This window comes from Equus quagga, chromosome 1 (genome assembly GCF_021613505.1).
Source record: "Equus quagga isolate Etosha38 chromosome 1, UCLA_HA_Equagga_1.0, whole genome shotgun sequence".
Lineage (NCBI taxonomy): Eukaryota > Metazoa > Chordata > Mammalia > Perissodactyla > Equidae > Equus > Equus quagga.
The window spans coordinates 125,651,305-125,669,559 of record NC_060267.1 but is presented as its reverse complement, the minus strand read 5'-3'; the positions used below and the strand labels follow the sequence as shown (position 1 = coordinate 125,669,559).

The 18,255-nt window shown below is 38.1% G+C and overlaps 1 protein-coding gene across 3 annotated transcripts in view; it reads left to right on the top strand.

The window, feature by feature from the left end:
• The window catches only part of PTPRG (protein tyrosine phosphatase receptor type G), a 676,041-nt gene that overhangs the window by 645,580 nt on the left and 12,206 nt on the right, over positions 1–18,255 (top strand). For all 3 annotated transcript variants that reach the window (XM_046663115.1, XM_046663106.1, XM_046663123.1), the window contains 11 exons: positions 215–297; positions 486–620; positions 1,665–1,799; positions 3,787–3,959; positions 5,935–6,070; positions 6,671–6,817; positions 9,052–9,145; positions 10,040–10,116; positions 10,609–10,737; positions 14,149–14,295; positions 15,037–15,179. In XM_046663115.1, coding sequence (XP_046519071.1) covers positions 215–297; positions 486–620; positions 1,665–1,799; positions 3,787–3,959; positions 5,935–6,070; positions 6,671–6,817; positions 9,052–9,145; positions 10,040–10,116; positions 10,609–10,737; positions 14,149–14,295; positions 15,037–15,179 — 1,399 coding nt within the window. The remainder of the gene's footprint in view (positions 1–214; positions 298–485; positions 621–1,664; positions 1,800–3,786; positions 3,960–5,934; positions 6,071–6,670; positions 6,818–9,051; positions 9,146–10,039; positions 10,117–10,608; positions 10,738–14,148; positions 14,296–15,036; positions 15,180–18,255) is intronic.

The window sequence follows — 18,255 nt, the reverse complement described above, 5'->3', positions numbered from 1 at the left end:
CACTGGTCAGAGCACAAGACAGCAGTGTCCCTGTGTTTTGAGATGGGTTTGAATGCTGTGTCTTTGAGTTTTCAGTTGCTCTTCTGCCAGAAGCTTTCTGGGGGCACTCTGGGAGATGCCACATTGCATTTGCCTTGTTTTGTGCTTTAGAATGCTGCTAGTTTTTGAATTATACATTTTGTTTTTTGTTTTTTTTTTTTCTTATTCTCTATAGATGATCACAGTAGGGTGAAGTTAAGACCTTTACCAGGAAAAGACTCTAAGCACAGCGACTACATTAATGCAAACTATGTCGATGTAAGTCAGAAATGTTTTTATAAACCTGTTTCTGATCATTGAAGAGTGCCACAGAGACTGTGTGAATGTGTTCTGATACCGCACAGAGCTTTCACTAAAAACAGCCTATTCAGTATGGAAGGCACTTGAATTATTAAGTGGTCTGTGATACTGCTTTCATCTTACTTTGTGCTGTGTCATCTTTGAAGGGTTACAACAAAGCGAAAGCCTACATCGCCACCCAGGGACCTTTAAAGTCTACATTTGAAGATTTCTGGAGGATGATTTGGGAACAAAACACTGGAATCATTGTCATGATTACGAATCTTGTGGAAAAAGGAAGAGTAAGAGCCTCTTGGCTTAATATCTTAATCATGTACCTTCATTCAAAAAAATATTTATGGAGTACCTGCTTTAGGGTAGGAACTTGGCCAGATATAAAGAGTTAGGGAAATGAAAAGTGTTCTCTCTGCCCTCACCTTACTTGTGATCTGATGAGAAAGAGAGCTAAGCACTTACCAGAGTAGATTAAATGTGATGATAGAGATGAATAGGATATTAGGGGAATGCTGCAAAATGGATGAATGCATCCTGCACTACAGAGATTTTGTAAAGGAGCTAATATTTGAGATGAGATTTGAACGATGAGGGGGAGGAGGTGTTACACAGGATGAAAAGATAAGGAAGGACATTCCAAGTATAGGGGATAGAAAGAACAAAAGCAGGGAAGTTGGAAGAGACACAGAATAGTCCAGGAACTACAAATAGTTCAGATTGGGGGAAGTAAAGACTGCTTAAACACTTGACCATCGTTAATAGGACCTTTTTTTAAGATGATGATTAATATTTTGGAATGTATTGGATTATGAGCTTACATTAGATGATGCTAATTTAGGCTGGAATAAGGGATCCGCCTCAGGTTCGTTGCTCAGAATCACTGTCAGTTCACTTTGACTGTAGAATCCATTTTGCCTTGATGACCCAGGTTGTAACACGAAGATTTTCACAGTTGCAAAAGACTTTCTTGTAACTGTGAATGCAGCCTAACCTCCAAATGATACTTAAACTCCCTTTATAACATATCCTACCCACATTTCTTACAGGTCAAACAAACATCTTTCTTAGGCCCTCTTTCAAGTACATCATGTGTTGAAAGATGATCTAATACGAGGCCCATTACTCAAATGATCTTGCCCCAAATTATCCCAAGATTAACTTCATCAGAGGTCATGTCTGCCTGTAAGCAATTCATCCTCTGTGTTCCTTTTTCAGTCAACTACATGGCAATATTACCTGTGTTTTGACTCTGTCGTTTGAAATCACGTTATCAACAGTAGAATTGGGGCATAAATTGCAGATATAATTTATAACTTTTTAACTTTTTGCAGCGGAAATGTGATCAGTATTGGCCAACAGAGAATAGTGAGGAGTATGGAAACATCATTGTCACACTGAAGAGCACAAAAGTACATGCCTGCTATACTGTTCGTCGTTTTTCAGTCAGAAATACAAAAGTGAAAAAGGTATTGAAGGAATTGGGTGGGCTGCCAGGGCATCTCTTTTTGAACTTGTATGAAAATTACTGTACAGCCAAGGCCAATTCTCATAACCAACTTGGTTTAAAATGTATTTTTAAAACATTTTTTCACAAGTCTTTTGATTGACATCAATATATGGTGTGAAAGATATTGGCAAAGCACATAATAGAATTTAACTGGCCTGATTGCGTTCTTTAATCTCTTCCTAAAGAAGGCTTCTTTTAATAAAAAAAAAGGTCCTCTTGGGTTTTGGTAACCAGCAAATATGGCAGCATCTGTTTGTTGGTTTAACTTTTTAATTCCAATTTTCTGACAGCTTTAAAGCATTGTTTCCCAAAGTGTGTTCCAAGGAATACTAGTCATGCAAGATGCTTGCAAAAATCAGATTCTGCTATTCAGTAACTATGGGAAATGAATGCTATATAATATGTCTCCCCTTTTAGAAATTACAAGGAACACAAGTGGCCAAAGTGCTGGAGTGACGACACCTCTAAAACTTTGTTCTGCCTAGTGTTTCCTAACGTGACTTAACAACAAGACCCTTTGCTGTAGAACTGTTAACATCCTGAGAGCCACACCTGGTGGAAATGCTGCTTTCACATTCTGTTTCTCTTTTTTCAAATTCCACTGTCCCATCAAGACTCTTAGATCATTACAGCAGTACTATGAACTCTAGAGAGATGCTCATTAAGAAAAACATAAAGTGTTACTCTGCAGAGGCTGAGGTATGTCAGTGGTTTGTAGCAAAAGTTCTTTTATTTTTGAGTCTTGGACATCTTTGAGAATGTGATAAAACTGTAGCCCCCTTGCCCCAGAAGAATTCATATTTACTCACGTTTTTATCTACAGTTTCAGTGGCTCTGAAGCCCACTTGTGATCCCAGGTTAACAGTCCTTTCTATGTATAGTTTTTTCCAAGATTGGCAGAAGTATATAAAAGTCAGTGCCACTGTATTTATCTGTATTCTCTATAAGAGAGCTGTTAGTTGGCTCAAGCCAACCAATAACCGGTTTATACTTACAAAGCCCATTGCTCATGGAAACCCTTCAGGTACTTGACCATGGCCCACTTACTCTTGTTTTAGAAGCAGCTTAAGTCAGAGGAGGAGGTCAAATAGGAGCTTCATGTGTTTTGTACACTGACCAGAGGAAAAAGTAGTAACTGAAAATGAGAAAGAAATAGGAAAAAGAGAGTTAACAGAAGAATTAAGAAATCAAAGCCATCCAGGGCCTTTGTACCAAGGGCCAAACAGCTGAGAAGCTTCCGTATTGATTGATTAATGACCCTGAGTCATCAAAAAAAAGTTTAAAATTTTAGAGGTATTGATAATAAGAAAAAACACATCACAGCAAATGATCTACTTGGGGAAATTTTTCATCCAAAGTAGTTAAAATGTAAGAAGTTCAGCCCCTTAAAGGAAAACTGCTCTAACAAATTCATTTATGAAAGTGACAGGTAAATGTATTGTTGCCTTTGACTCTAGAGACTGAGAATCATTTGTTACGTAGGATTTTCCCCACAATTCCTGGAGAGTGTACAGCAGCAGCCAGCACTGGGCTTCTGAAGGTCCAACCTGGACAGTGGAGAAAGAATGGGAGTCAGGGCGAAGGTCAGATGAAAACAAAGCACTGAGGCCTTCTGGAGTTGGGGCAAGAAGTCAGGAAATGGAGGCCCTGTGGGCAATTTACAAAATGCTTTGGATGGTTCCAAATTCAAAACACTGATATTAAACATTCATTCTTGGTACAATCTTAAAACATTTTCTCTTCTAAGAGATGTCTGATGCTTCCCATGCAGCTGGTAACGTCTCCATTTACTGCATGAGACGGCCACAAAGAGGAAATAACCTAGCACAGGAACAGTAATTAGGGCGTATGAGGTGAAGAGGTTGTGTTTCCTGACATCTTTACATTATTGTTACCCAGAATGCCCACTTTCCGCCCAAAGACATCTTTTTTCACTTTTCTCATAGGGTCAGAAGGGAAATCCCAAGGGTCGTCAGAATGAAAGGGTAGTGATCCAGTACCACTACACGCAGTGGCCTGACATGGGAGTTCCCGAGTACGCCCTCCCGGTCTTGACCTTTGTGAGGAGATCCTCAGCAGCCCGGACGCCAGAAATGGGCCCTGTGTTGGTGCACTGCAGGTAGGGCTGGTGTCTTTCTCTTTCTTCTGCCTGGGATTCGACATTTGAAGTGGGCAGAGCATGGGGTTTGGGCTTTCTGAACTTGGACCACTGTGGCTCTGCTACTGCTTCGTTTGATTTAGAAACTGAGTCTTCCACTGAAAAGTGGGACAAATACGACCTGTTAGGGTTATGTAAAGTAACTATATTCCCATAATATTAAGAAATCATCTGCTTCTGGGCCGGCCCGGTGGTGCAGCAGTTAAGTGCGCACGTTCCGCTTCTTGGCGGCCCGGGGTTCACTGGTTTGGATCCCGGGTGCGGACATGGCACCGCTTGGCACGCCATGCTGTGGTAGGCGTCCCACATATAAAGTAGAAGAAGATGGGCACGGATGTTAGCTCAGGGGAAGTCTTCCTCAGCAAAAAGAGGAGGACTGGCAGTAGTTAGCTCAGGGCTAATCTTCCTCAAAAAAAAAACAAAACAGCATCTGTCTCTAAGGGTAAAATAAAATCTTTTAGAGGATTAATCTCTAGGGTTGTTTGGTTTTTTTTTTTTGCCTGAGAAAGATTCACCCTGAGCTAACATCCGTGCCAATCTTCCTCTGTTTTTTAGTATGTGGACCACCAGCACAGCATGGCTGCTAATAGAGTGGTGTAGGTCTGTGCCCAGGAACTGAACTCAGGCCACTGAAGCGGAGTGTGCTGAACTTAACCACTAGGCCACCATGGCTGGCCCTAATCTCTGGTTTATACATCATCTTGTTATTAATAAAATCCCCATTGTTTATAGGGAAATTGTAGGCTGCTCTTAATATATAAAAATCTGACTTTAAACAGAACTTTAGAGCTTTCTGCACTAGAGATTTCAAGTTTTTGTATATGGTTTTTCTGTAGGGTTCCTCTAAATAATATTTATAGTATGTATAAATTTTATTTTCAGAATTTTAGTGTATACACACTATATAAAATACCTTTTAAAAAGCACTGGGAAAGCCTTCTGTAAAGCCTATTTTCTCTCCTTAACTACCTTAAACAACCTTAGTTGGTTGTTTAAAAATGCTTTTTGTTTTGTTTCATTTGTAATTGCATTTTTGGCTTTTTTTTTTTTCACTTTGGTATTCAAATGGATGTTGCTCATTCTATGATTTATGTTGCATGGCTGCACAGCGTTTTCTAAGCGCATCTTTTGGGATGTTGCAGAAATTGGAACCCATCTTCTGTTTAAAATCCCATGAGAACTCTACAGTTTTGCTAACCCATTTAGGAATCATTAAAAAAACAGATGGAAGTCTATCAAAGAGCTTAGGTGTCAGTGGAGTTGTGTGAGATGGGGAACCTGCTGGGGGATTCTGCCAAAAGAAGCTTGTTATTCAGTACTACAGAACTTAGATCTTCCTGAGTATTTTAGTTTAATACAATTTAAAAATGTGAATCAGAGAACAAATTTTCCAGATGTAGCATTCTTATTCTATACCTGGATTACTAAAAGAAAGCATCCCTTTAAATGGGAACTTTCTCATACTGGGCAGACTGGGGGGAGTTGTGCAGAATGAAGTTTATTCAAAGGATAATGGGTACTCCCAGAGTCACTGGCAGAGTTGGAGAACCAGGCACATGGCTAAACAGCAAGGAAAACGACACAATGACTCTGTCAGTGTGGTTCTGGGTGGAGACAGCTGCTGCCAGGAGAGACACCTCTCAGTCTCTTGCATCACTGACCTTGAGCAGCAAGGGAGGCCGAGAAAGCAAATATATAACATCTGTCTCCAGCTCCTCTGGGATAAAGGCAGTCTTTGCTCTCCATCAAGACTCCTGAGGGGGAAAAGTCCTGATAAAGTTTTTGGATACTATCCATAATGAATAACCTATGTCAACTCCACTAGGTTATCTACACAACAGGGTTATTTCTAAGCTCATTAGATATTTAGATCGTAATTTTTCCAGTCCACAGTTAAAAGCAAACGGTACTAGTTGAGTGTCTGCATTTCTTCCAGTGCTGGTGTGGGCAGGACAGGCACCTACATTGTAATAGACAGCATGCTGCAACAGATAAAAGACAAAAGCACAGTTAACGTCCTGGGATTCCTGAAGCATATCAGGACACAGCGTAACTACCTCGTCCAGACTGAGGTAAGGAATAGCTGCCAGCGCTTTCATGAGGTTCTAGCACATGCTTTAACTGAAAGCTGAATGATACTGAGGAGCCAGATTCATTCTCTTAGGGCATGAAAGCATGTACAGGTTTGTATTAGAAGATCTCCTAACCTTGATACTATTCTTTGACTCATAGTTTACCATTTCTGTGTGGATCTTAAATTTAGATTTCTCAGTAACTACACAGGCACTTTTGAAGCAGATACTGTTGTAGCTAGGCTGTGTTTGATGCTATGAGGAGTTAAACATGTTGTCTGGCCTGAGAAATACATATGAGAGAATGGTTCTAGAGCCCTTCATTGAACACACATTTCTCCATGGCTTGCTGCGTTGAACCTACTATTTTGGGCATGGTATGGAATACAGAGCTAAAATCAGCACAGACTGTACCCTAGAATAAGTTATGATGAATAAGCGAGTCTTAGAGTAAACCACCTAGCTATAAATGCTCGAAGAAATTCACTGGAGGTCCCTGTTAGAGGCAGAGTTAATCTAAGGTAGATTTCATGAACCAGGATAGAGGTGGCTACCCTCTAACAGCTCTCCTCAGTGACTACCATCTAATGTGCCTTTTAGGAGCAGTACATTTTCATCCATGATGCCTTGCTGGAAGCCATTCTTGGAAAGGAGACTGAAGTATCTTCAAATCAGCTGCATAGCTATGTTAACAGCATCCTCATACCAGGAGTAGGAGGAAAGACACGACTGGAAAAACAATTCAAGGTAGTGCTTTGAATACGTTTCTTTGGTTAAAAAAAAAATGGAAACAAGGAAGTAAAGAAATGTGTTGAGTTTGTATAGACTGAAATGGATTACTATTTATACTCCTCTATCATAATGTGAAGGAAATAAAGTTTTGACGTATGTATGAATTGTTGGTATCCAAGTAGATGGCATAGTGCTTTGTATTTGCTTCTGAGCAATTCATGACTTTTTCTGAACATAAATATCAGCCCCTGGCCACAATGACAATGCTTTGAGTCAGTTGTTCCAGTTTAAAAAATATTCTCTGTATTTTTTCTGAACTAATCTACCTTATCCTTATTAAGAATGGTTATTTGTTGGCATATTGTCCTAAAAATAAAGCTATTTGAAAGACTATCCTAACAGATAATCTAGAAACTAAAAAAGAGTTACTAAAGAATATTAGACAAAAGTTAACTTTTCCTACATGGTTGTTCTTTTTCTTTGATAGGAAGATGAAGTTTATAGGCAGTTAAGGTTTATATGGAATTGACTGAAATAAAGGTGAAAAAAGACTGTAAGGACTATTAAAGTAATTAAGATGAGAAAAACTCAGTTATTTCAGAGGATTTATTATAACTTTCAAATGTTATCTCTCTCTCCAATTACTAAGTGCTTTCTAATTTATTAGTCTCTCATTAGTCTTTTAAATTCTATTTTTTTGCCCATTGTTCTATATGTAATTTCTCATTTTGTGTCAAGATGGAAAGAGTAAGATGAATCTGTGCAGTTTTAGTTTTCATGGTAAAATTTTCTGTAGACTCTGAAGCCTTCATTTGAATCTCAGCTAAAGAAATGAGACTGCCAAGCAAATTATAACAAGTAATACGAAGTGAAAAGTAGATTAATTTCACTGAGTTCAGTCAAAACAATTTTAAATTCCTAGCTCTCCTTCTATAACATCCAAACTACTCTAAAAACCATCTGACGTAATTCATAGTGAGGACATAGTGTCTCATTTTATGTTTAAAATGAATTCTTAAAAAATATTAAGTACCAACATTTCTTAAATTCTGCCTTTCTTTTCTATTTCTGCAATATTTGTTTACACATACTTTAAAAAAAATTCACCGAAGAAATCAGTTCATTCCATTGGAAACCAAATAATTGGTTCTTTTACAAGCACTAGCCACTTTAGAACTGAAGTAGAAGAAAGAAGCAGGAATCCCAAACTTGAAAGCTACATCCAGGGCCATTGACAGTAGTACTAAAGCATTTGGGGGAGACCATTCCCATACACTCTACTAAGATGGATGCGCCCCCCAAAAGTATAGGATTGACAAAATGGTTCAACCAAGCAATAGAAACAGAAAGAATAACAAAACTAAACTACTGGGCTAATTATTTATAATGGCCTTAGAACAGTATCAGTTCATGTCAACAGAAATTTACTGAGAACCCAGTTAGTGCTTTGTGTTCAAGAAACATGATTAGCTCTTTTACCACAAAGCAGTCTTGTCTAGTGTAGACCCACTTGAGTCTCATGTGCCTGTGAGGAATTACAGAAAAAAATTCACAAAGGCAGTGACATCAACAGAAAAATCCACAATAATTCAATAAATATCTATTGCTGACATAGTACCTGTCATCAAGAAGCCTATGGCCTGATGGTAGAAATAAGAAAAGCATAAAGATAACCAAAGTAATTGAGAGAAACACCACTCCTGAAACACAAACAAGTGTTCTTTGGGATACAGAAATTTTATTTATTTATTTATTTATTTTTTGGTGAGGAAGATTTGCCCTGAACTAACATCCATTGCCAATCCTCCTCTTTTTTCGCTTGAGGAAGATTAGCCCTGAGCTAACATCTGTGCCAACCTTCCTCTACTTTTTCTATGTGGGATGCCTCCAGAGCATGGCTGATGAGTCGAGTAGGTCTGCACCCGGGATCTGAACCCACGAACCAGGGCTGCTGAAGCAGAGCACGGAACTTTGACCACTCGGCTATGGGGCCGGCCCCAGAAATGTTTTTGTTCATCAGTAATCTGATTATTGATATTTTTGACAGATGATCAAGCAAATTTTATCAATTATACCTTTGGTTTTTTTGTTGTTTCTTCTGGTTTATATCTAACATTGTTTACGTTTGTGGTGTACAAAGTAATGATTTGATATATGGAGATATTGTGAAATGATTATCACAATAAGGTTAGTTAACACATCCACAATTATACCTTTGAATGAAAACTAAAATGTTGCTTTTCTTTCAGCTGGTCACACAATGTAATGCAAAATATGTGGAATGCTTTAGTGCTCAGAAAGAGTGTAACAAAGAAAAGAACAGAAACTCTTCAGTTGTGCCATGTAAGATCTTAAAATCAGTTTGATTTGGTTGAGTATGTTAGCATTTTTTTCACTGAACTTTATGTATTATGTAAAGAGGGAGCTACTACCGAATGGAAAAGTTATGCTCAGTACAACTAAGGCAGTTTGATCAAACTGGGAGGGTGGCTGTCAGTGCCAGCAAGTTGCTGCATCTATGTGACATGAAATTTAGCTTCAGTTCACCTCAAAATTCAAGAATTAGATTACTTCTACATATCTTAACTTAAAAAAACGTAAAGCCCTTATCACTGTGGCACTAACACTTCTTTAAAACTTAGAGTCCCAGATTAATCTGAACAACTAGACCTACATTGTCAAAGTACTCTGGCTGTTGAGATCAAAGTACTGTTGACAGGTGGTGACCTTTGTATAAATAACTTGGGACACAGCAGGGGCTACTATGTGTGCGCTGTAGACACAGGCATGAGTGATCATTGGAGAGATTATCTCTACTGAAAAAGGTCACTGTTTTCTAAGCCCTTTATGGGGAGAAAGATATGGATAAGGGGATGGCAAAAGAGCAAAGTACAGTATGTTGGTATAATTGTAGGAATATCAAACCAGGGTCAAAAATTGTCTGAAACCCTCTGTCATCTCTGCTCAGAGTGTTCTCTTAGTGATCTGCTGTGAAAACCTCTCCCACAGTAAAATTTTATTCCTCTAATGCCTGTGTCCTTCTGGGATGTGCAGCAAATTTCATTTTACATTCTGCCTTAGCTGATAACACTTTAGCTTTACTAAAAATATAGGTAAGTCTTAAAAAGAAAGGGGTGCCGGGGGATAGATTACTCACCAAGTAAATCTCAGGAAGCGCTGTCGGTTGTGTGTGTATAATAAGGCATATGTGGTGTTTTTGTTTCTTCCATATGATAGCTGAGCGTGCTCGAGTGGGTCTTGCACCGTTGCCTGGAATGAAAGGAACAGATTACATTAATGCTTCTTATATCATGGTGAGAATCAACAGTTAATTATAAATAAAGTCAATTAAGCTGAAAGGTGCTAAACAGCAGATACCACCTATGCGACTGATTTCATTTTTCAAATAAGTTCTCCATGTGTAATAGCAAAATTATAGAGATTTCCATATCTGGAAACCTCTAACAAAAGACCCCTAATCAGTTGCGTACAAAAACTTACATTAAGCAGAATGCTTGTTAAGGAATTAATTTTATTGTTAATTTCACCCATCTAGTCTTTGAATAAATGTTGAAATTACTATTAAGTACAAACAGCAGGGGTAACCAGAAGTGAATTGCACATGGAGAGAAAATTGTCTACACATGTTAGCAGAAGTACATCTAAAAATTAGCCAAACGTACTAAATGCTTTTTCAATTATTTTAGTGTCGTCAAAACAATGTTGTCTTATTTCATGAATGTTTCACTACACAAAGTTAGAATAAAACGTTCATAATCGCTGATTTTTTGTCTTCCTAACTGAAGGGCTATTATAGGAGCAATGAATTTATTATAACACAGCATCCTCTGCCACATACTACGAAAGATTTCTGGCGAATGATTTGGGATCATAATGCACAGATCATTGTCATGCTGCCAGACAACCAGAGCTTGGTAAGTAAAGCACATCTGCTATATATTAATGAGCCTGTGAGGCCATAAGCATAAATTACTTTGATACCTCGCCACAGGGCTACAGTGTCTGTATATGCTGGGGAGGGAATTTAGACTTCTCATCTTTACGTCTGTGCAGATTCCTTTCGTAGTCTCACAGTTACTGTCCTTATCAGTTCCATTGTTTGAGTCTCTGATTCTGGTGATAGCACGCCTCAGTTGTATTCTACATGACAGTGTGGAAGAACGTTTTGAAAAAGAACCTTTTAGAAACCTCATTAATGTATGACCTTAACGTGACCTTTTAGTTGCTATATGGCACTTTTGAAAAATAAATAATAATAGCAGCTAACATTTGAGTATGTAACTGTGTTTACTCTATGTATTAATTCATTTAATCCTCTCTACAATTTTATAACATAGTACTGTTATCATCTTATTTAATAGCTGAGAAAACTGAAGGAAGTGACTTGCCCAAGGGTATACACAAATAATTGGAGCCCAAAAAACTGTATCAGAAGTACTAATAATGTATCATTATTTTTCACCATTCCATAGGCAAGACAGATCTATTACAGGGAAGGAGATAAGGAAAGGCTGTTTTGTTCCAACTTAAAGCTGCTTTTTCAGACCTTGACTAAGCTACTACCTCTTTCTCTTCCCTTTCGTACTTCCTATTGAGGTCTCTAGACTATAGAGGAGAAGGGCGAGCAAGTTTATAAAAATAAACTTAAATGTTTGTGCTTAGATCTCACTGCATTTTTAAGTTTCAGAATTAGCTGGGTCTTCAAAAGCTACTATGAGGACACATTAGCCCACAAAGTAAAAACAAAAACAAAAAACAATGAGGATCTGCCTCCATGTGTGTCAGATTAGTGAGTTTTTTACTCGAGAAAGAACAGCATGTGATTGAACCCCTAGTCTTGATGACATGCATTTGACTGTGTGCCCAGTCAGTAGGAACTTCTTCACTTTGTCGCATTTTGCTCCAGCTTCAGAGTACCAAGATTGCTTCTGTATGATAGAATGGCAACACAGTTGAGAATCTTAAGCTAAAAACTGGAGTGTAAATTTTCAAATTAGCTGGCAATAAGGGTCTATTCTGTTTGGCATGTGGAAATTGGAGCATTTAGGGTTGTTAAAACGTTCATTTGTTGGATGAGTCAGTATTTTATTATTGTCACTTAACAGAGGACAGTCACCAAAAGCATCTACCCACAAGCTCATTTGTATGGGGAGGCTGGGGGGGATACTGGACCAAATAAGTTGATACATGTTCTGCAGACCGTGAGGATACAGAAACTGCCCTGGAACATGTCATCTCAGTGTTGCTGAGGCCCAGGGAGGCTAGGCTGGTATCATACATGTCTGTACTTTCAGCTCCGGGGTCAAAAGTCAGATTCTTTAGTACGGTTTTTCCAAAGATAATGTCTCTGTATTCTTTTGTTTGTTTTATTACTTACTACTACTATAACTTTACAAGACCACAATTCTGTGAATAGCCCAAAAGTCACTGGTTCCTAACTCAGAAAGCACTGTTATAGAGGCCTAGGCATCTTTGACCTATAAATATATTTGGAAGTAAAATAACCATGAGACTGGAGTGCCTACTGAATTAAGAAGTAGCATTTATTTTTCTTAGTCTTTCAAGATGATCAGTTATTCCCTAGTTTACTATCTGTATTCAAGTTTTTTCTCCCTTTCTTGTAAAATACTTTTGGCAGTCATTAGACCAATTTGATAATTTCCTGTTCATGTTAATTTCTTTGAGGTACGTAATTTTATTAGTCCCACTTTTCAGATATGGAAATTAAGGCTCAGAAAGATTAATTTATTCAGGATCACATCCAACCCTAAATCCTATGCTTAATCTGTGCATATTGGTTACATTTAGAGGCCTTGTCCATCATTAGCTTGTCTTTAGTATCTGTTACAAGGGTCCCACTTCCATTTCCTTGGACAAAATGTATTAAAACCCATGACAGTTACAGACTTCTTTTGTATAGACTAAACCCAATTGCTAATCTGTTTCCCCTTATGCTGAGCTTTAAAAATAAAAATGTACTTGGCAATAAGCTATATTGAAACTTGAAAGGGTGATAAGTCTTATTGGACTGTTGGCTCATTTCTAATGCAACAATGTAAGATTAAACAAAACCTTCTTTGTTTTGAACATTATTCAGAATTATTTCTGACTTCACTAGTAGTATCTAAGCATTTTCAGGAAAATGCCCATAGAAATCTATATTTTACAGGCAAACTGTAGTTTGCCATTTGAGCTGATCAGAAAAAGAGGTGGGGGGAGTGCTTATTGTCATAATCATTGTATTACTCACAAAATCTCCAGCCTACGCAATGATTAACTTTTTCTTAGGCCTCCACAGTTTTCAGGGATAGAATTCAAGTACCAAGCCTGAATATTTATGCTTAATCTTAAAATAGATGAACATTTAAAGCTTGCCTGATTCAAGGCTGAAAGACTTTCTGTTAGCCCCTTTTGAAACCTCACATTGACAGATTAACTTTTCTTTTAAAGGGTACTTTGTAGTTATGTGCATATTTACGTACTTCTTTCCCAAAAGGTTCTATCCCAGGCCAGGCTAATGACATAGCGGTTAAGTTCAGGCACTCCACTTCCACTTCAGTGGCCTGGGGCTCACAGGTTCGGATCCCAGGCGCGGACCTAGCACCACTCGTCAAGCCACACTGTGGCAGCATCCCACATAAAATAGAGGAAGATTGGCACAGATGTTGGCTCAGCAACAATCTTCCTCAAGCAAAAAGAGGAAGGGTCACTCTTCCTAAAAGAAAAAAAAAAAAAAGGTTCTATCCCTTACCATTTATTAGCAGTGTGATTTTAGGCAATTTTTGGACCTCTCTGAGCCTTGGTGTCCTCATCTGTAAAGACAGATGATAAAAATCCCTAGCCTCACTAGCGTATTGTAAAAATAAAATAAGATAATGCTTATGAAAGTCCTTTGCAAAATGCTAAACAACTGTGGAACTGTTAACATAATCCATAGGAAATAACAATTAGCGTGGCTTAGTTGCTTAAGCAATTGTGAAATAATAAATTAAAATTATTTGATCTAGATCCTGTCTCCTTTTTTACTATGACAATTCTATTACAGAGCACTTCTCAGCTGGGGGTAATACATCCCCTCTAGAGGGAGGGTTTTTTGGTTGTTATGGTGACATAGATGAGAGGTGCTAGGAAATGGTTATGCAGTATATTTTACAATAGAATACAATAGTCAAACTTGGCATGATTAGATGGGGCTATAATTCTGTGAACTCATTTAAAAGATGATTTGAGAGGTATGGGAAATGGCAAACATAAATCATTTTGCAAGAAAATTCAAAATCAAATGTTTGACAGCACTGCAGAGGAATTTGTTGTGGTTCCCATAGGCAGAAGATGAGTTTGTGTACTGGCCAAGTCGAGAAGAATCCATGAACTGTGAGGCCTTTACCGTCACCCTTATCAGCAAAGACAGACTGTGCCTCTCTAATGAAGAACAAATTATCATCCATGACTTTATCCTTGAAGCTACACAGGTAACCTAAACCTCAGTTCCTCAGTAATAAGCAAACGTGGGCCCTGGATCATCCTTCTAAGTAATAATGAAGTAATTCACCACCCTCGAGACAGGCCCAGGCATTTGAGTGTGACTTGATTTTAAATACATACACTTCCCTTCTTTCTTCCTTCAAATATTTGCTCTTTCCAACTGCGTAGATGAAATGTAACCATTCCTCCGATTGAGCATGCATACAAATAGGTCTGTTGACCTAATTATAAAAACAATATAGTAGGGCTCAATATTTTCTTTGCCATCAGAAATGTAAACCTTGCAATGTGTTGCAGAGATGATACTATTGACTTTTTTTTTAGTAAACAACATTTTGATGTGTCATAACTGCCTTCCTGTAGAGTGGGTCAGAGACGGCCCATCTTATATTAGTAATTTAAATGATGAGCTAACCCCTTTCCTTTTTTTTCCTTTAATTTTATAGATAAGAAGGTAAAGTAGGGTATAAAGTCTCTTATAATTTATTGTCACTTGAAATTTTTGCCTGAACAAAATAGGATTCTACTATTTCATAGTCATGACCTGGTCATTTTTGAATGGCGAGCAGACCTCCCTAGTATGTTTCTTCTGACTCGCCGCAGTTTGGTTAATCTGGTACTCTTTAGTTACCTGTAATATATACTTTCTCCAGAGCAAGTTCTAGTCATTAGATTATAGATACAATGAAACAAAGGATGGGATGTGACTCATGTTGTCCTGCTTGTAGGATGACTACGTCCTAGAAGTTCGGCATTTTCAGTGTCCCAAATGGCCTAACCCAGATGCCCCCATAAGCAGTACCTTTGAACTTATTAACGTCATCAAGGAAGAGGCCTTAACAAGAGACGGCCCCACCATTGTTCATGATGAGTATGTATCTGTTTCTTAATTTTTAAACTGAGACATTTTTCTTGTTTCATTGCTATGGTAGTGGAAAGCGAAGGCAGATTTTAAAAAACCTACTCCCTCTCTCAGCTTGTGACAATTGCATGTTTTTTCTAATGTGTACATGTGTAAGATGTTGTGGTTCTGTTTGCCTTTTAATGTGTCAAACCCTTCCAAGGCTTCAGGTTCTCCTAGAGTGTTTGTTCCAGAAAGGTGAAAGTACCATGTGACCCTACAAAAGTAGATTTGCATGCTTTCTGTGGTTTTATGTTTCAATAACACAAATTAATTAAAGTTAATTAAATTATCAATTAACTATTTACATTAATTAAATAGTTACATTTATTTAAAAATCCTTACATTGAATTTCAGCAAACACTTAATATGGGATAAACCTTTTTAAATATGGTTTAGTTAATCAGTAGTGAAAATTTTACTTTACTAATGATAATATTTAGAGTTTACAATGTGTTTTGAAGATTACAGTACTGTCTTTGGGATTTAAAGGTGAAAAATATGAATCTCAAAGAGAACAAATAACTTGCTCCTGGCTCAGAGCTTCCAAGGGTCCAAATGATGTTCAAACCCAGCCCCTTTCCACTTTAGTAGGAGGGAAAAGGGTCGCTGATATACCTTATGGTATGTAAATATTTGGAGTCAAGCTTCATAGCTGCAATCCAGTCTCACAAACCTTTAGCCAATGTGGCACCAATTGTACATCCTCATTTCTATTTTGGTTCCAAGGTAGCTAGCTCCCTTGGTCAGCAACTTCTCAATGCACCCATTATATTCATTAAATTACCAACTACTCCAGTCACATGTATCTTAATAAATTTGAAAGTAAAGCTCATTGTTAAGGGTTTTATTTTCCTTGAATTAACGCTGTAACAGGAAGTGCACAAAGACTTTCAGCTGAGGTCAGCACCTTCACCTCCAATCAGTAGTACTCTCGTATTTGAAGTAAGCCATATTACTGGCTGCTTTCTTGGGAAATAGTAACTATTTTAAATATTGACCTGGCTCTTAATTAGATTAAGAATTAAGATTAGAAGAGCATTATAGTCGAAGCTTTAGTTAAATAGCACACTAAGTAAGGTCCCTGGAAATGTGACAACCACCAGCAGTGTTTAAATAGCACAGACAGCCTCAAAATAACTGGGTAGTTGCTACTGGTTTGTGAAACTTTAGGGTAGGCAGTTATAGCATAAAGTTAGGGCTGCTTCTAGAGTTTTTATCCACTAATCTGGATCAGCTTTTAAAATAACTTCCGGGTTTTACCATCGCTTAATAATTCAGGCGAAATCCTAACATTGCTGCCCGAGTTCTGTGACTGATTTGGCTGTTACGATGGTGCTCCAAGGAATTTTGTCCTAAAGTCAGTAATGCAGCTAATCATGTATTTCATGGTAAGGGAAGAGGGAAACTGATTTATTTATCTATACTCAGCTTTCGGGTATATTTGTCTCATTCAGTGGTTTTTATTTTATACCACATGCTGAATATCTCACCTCTGGAATTAATCAAAGATAGCTGTTCTTAGGCCTAAATAAGAGAAAAGAAAAGTAGTCCTAAACTAGTGGATCTCCAAATATCATGTAGGTGAGCTGGATTAAAAGCCACCTAAAGAAATGTGTTCATTCATTTACCCACCATGTCACTTAGGACATAAGTGATTCCTTAAAAATAATAGAAATTACTTGTTAACATTACTCAAGAACAACTTCAATATTTTTAAACTGTTGCTAGCTCTAATGCAATACTCTGAATGCCTGTTACCATTCACTTTCCTCTTACCTAATTTTGGTACCTTTAACTATCCCTTCCTGATGGCATACAAACACCTCAAATTTAGCTTGCCCAAAACCAAACTCATGGGGCCTGGTGACATGGTGGTTAAGTATGCACACTCTACTTCAGCAGCCCAGGGTTTGCAGGTTTGGATCCTGGGCGTGGACCTAGCACCACTCGTCAAGCCACACTGTGGTAGCATCCCACATAAAATAGAGGAAAATTGGCACAGATGCTAGCTCAGTGACAATCTTCCTCAAGCAAAAAGAGGAAGATTGGCAACAGATGTTGGCTCAGGGCCACTCTTTCTCACACACACACACAAAACCAAACTCATCATCTTCTAGTCTGCACCCATCTACTTAGTTGTACAAACCAGAAACACATGAGAGTTCCTTGTGTGTGCCCCCTCACCCCCACATCTAACTGGCCACCAAGTCTTGTTGATGCTACCCATTCTTTCAGTACATTTTTCAAATTCTTTTACAGTCTGGCCTATGTTTACTTTTCTGGCTATCATCCAGTCTTCCATTGGAATACTTCCTACAAACCACCTTGCCCCTGAAAGTGCCCTTCTGTTCAACATACACTGTAAAAGTCACTCTGTTTGAAACTGTCTCTGACTCATCCCAGAGATGATCATCAAAATCATCAACAAACATTACATCCTTACCTATGCCATTCCTGTTTATCATATCACATTGTACCTACTTGTTTATGTGACCGTCACTCCCACATTGGTGAGACCAGCAGTGGTAACTTATTCATCCCAGTCTCCATGGGGTGAAGGCCAGTGTCTGGCACATAATAGGTGCTGGATAAATATTGGCATGAATGTGTGCTGTGCTTCAAATGGTAATGACCTACAAATTGTTAAGGCTATATACCGCTATATAAAGAGTCTTGTGCCGTGCTTTTTATTTTCTTTATTGTCACTTTGCCTGCTTAAACTCTCCTGTGAACTATAAAACCAGTTTACAAAGTTTTTTAAGCTCTGTCAAAAGTGGAAATGAACAGGCTTGGAGAGAAGGCCTCAGTACTTCACTGTAAGTCAACGAGTTGAACTTTTAGTGCACAAACTTCATGATATCTGTGTGGTCTTCATAGAGATCTTTTTAACACCTACTTTTAGGGTTCTCAGCTGTGTGCCAGGTGGACAAAGTTTCTGGATAAATGACGTAAGGATAAAATTCCTCACCAAAAAGTAAACTGATTCTATGTGAGGACAGGCACAGCTTAAAAGCAAACTGCTTTATTCTCAGCATCCTACATT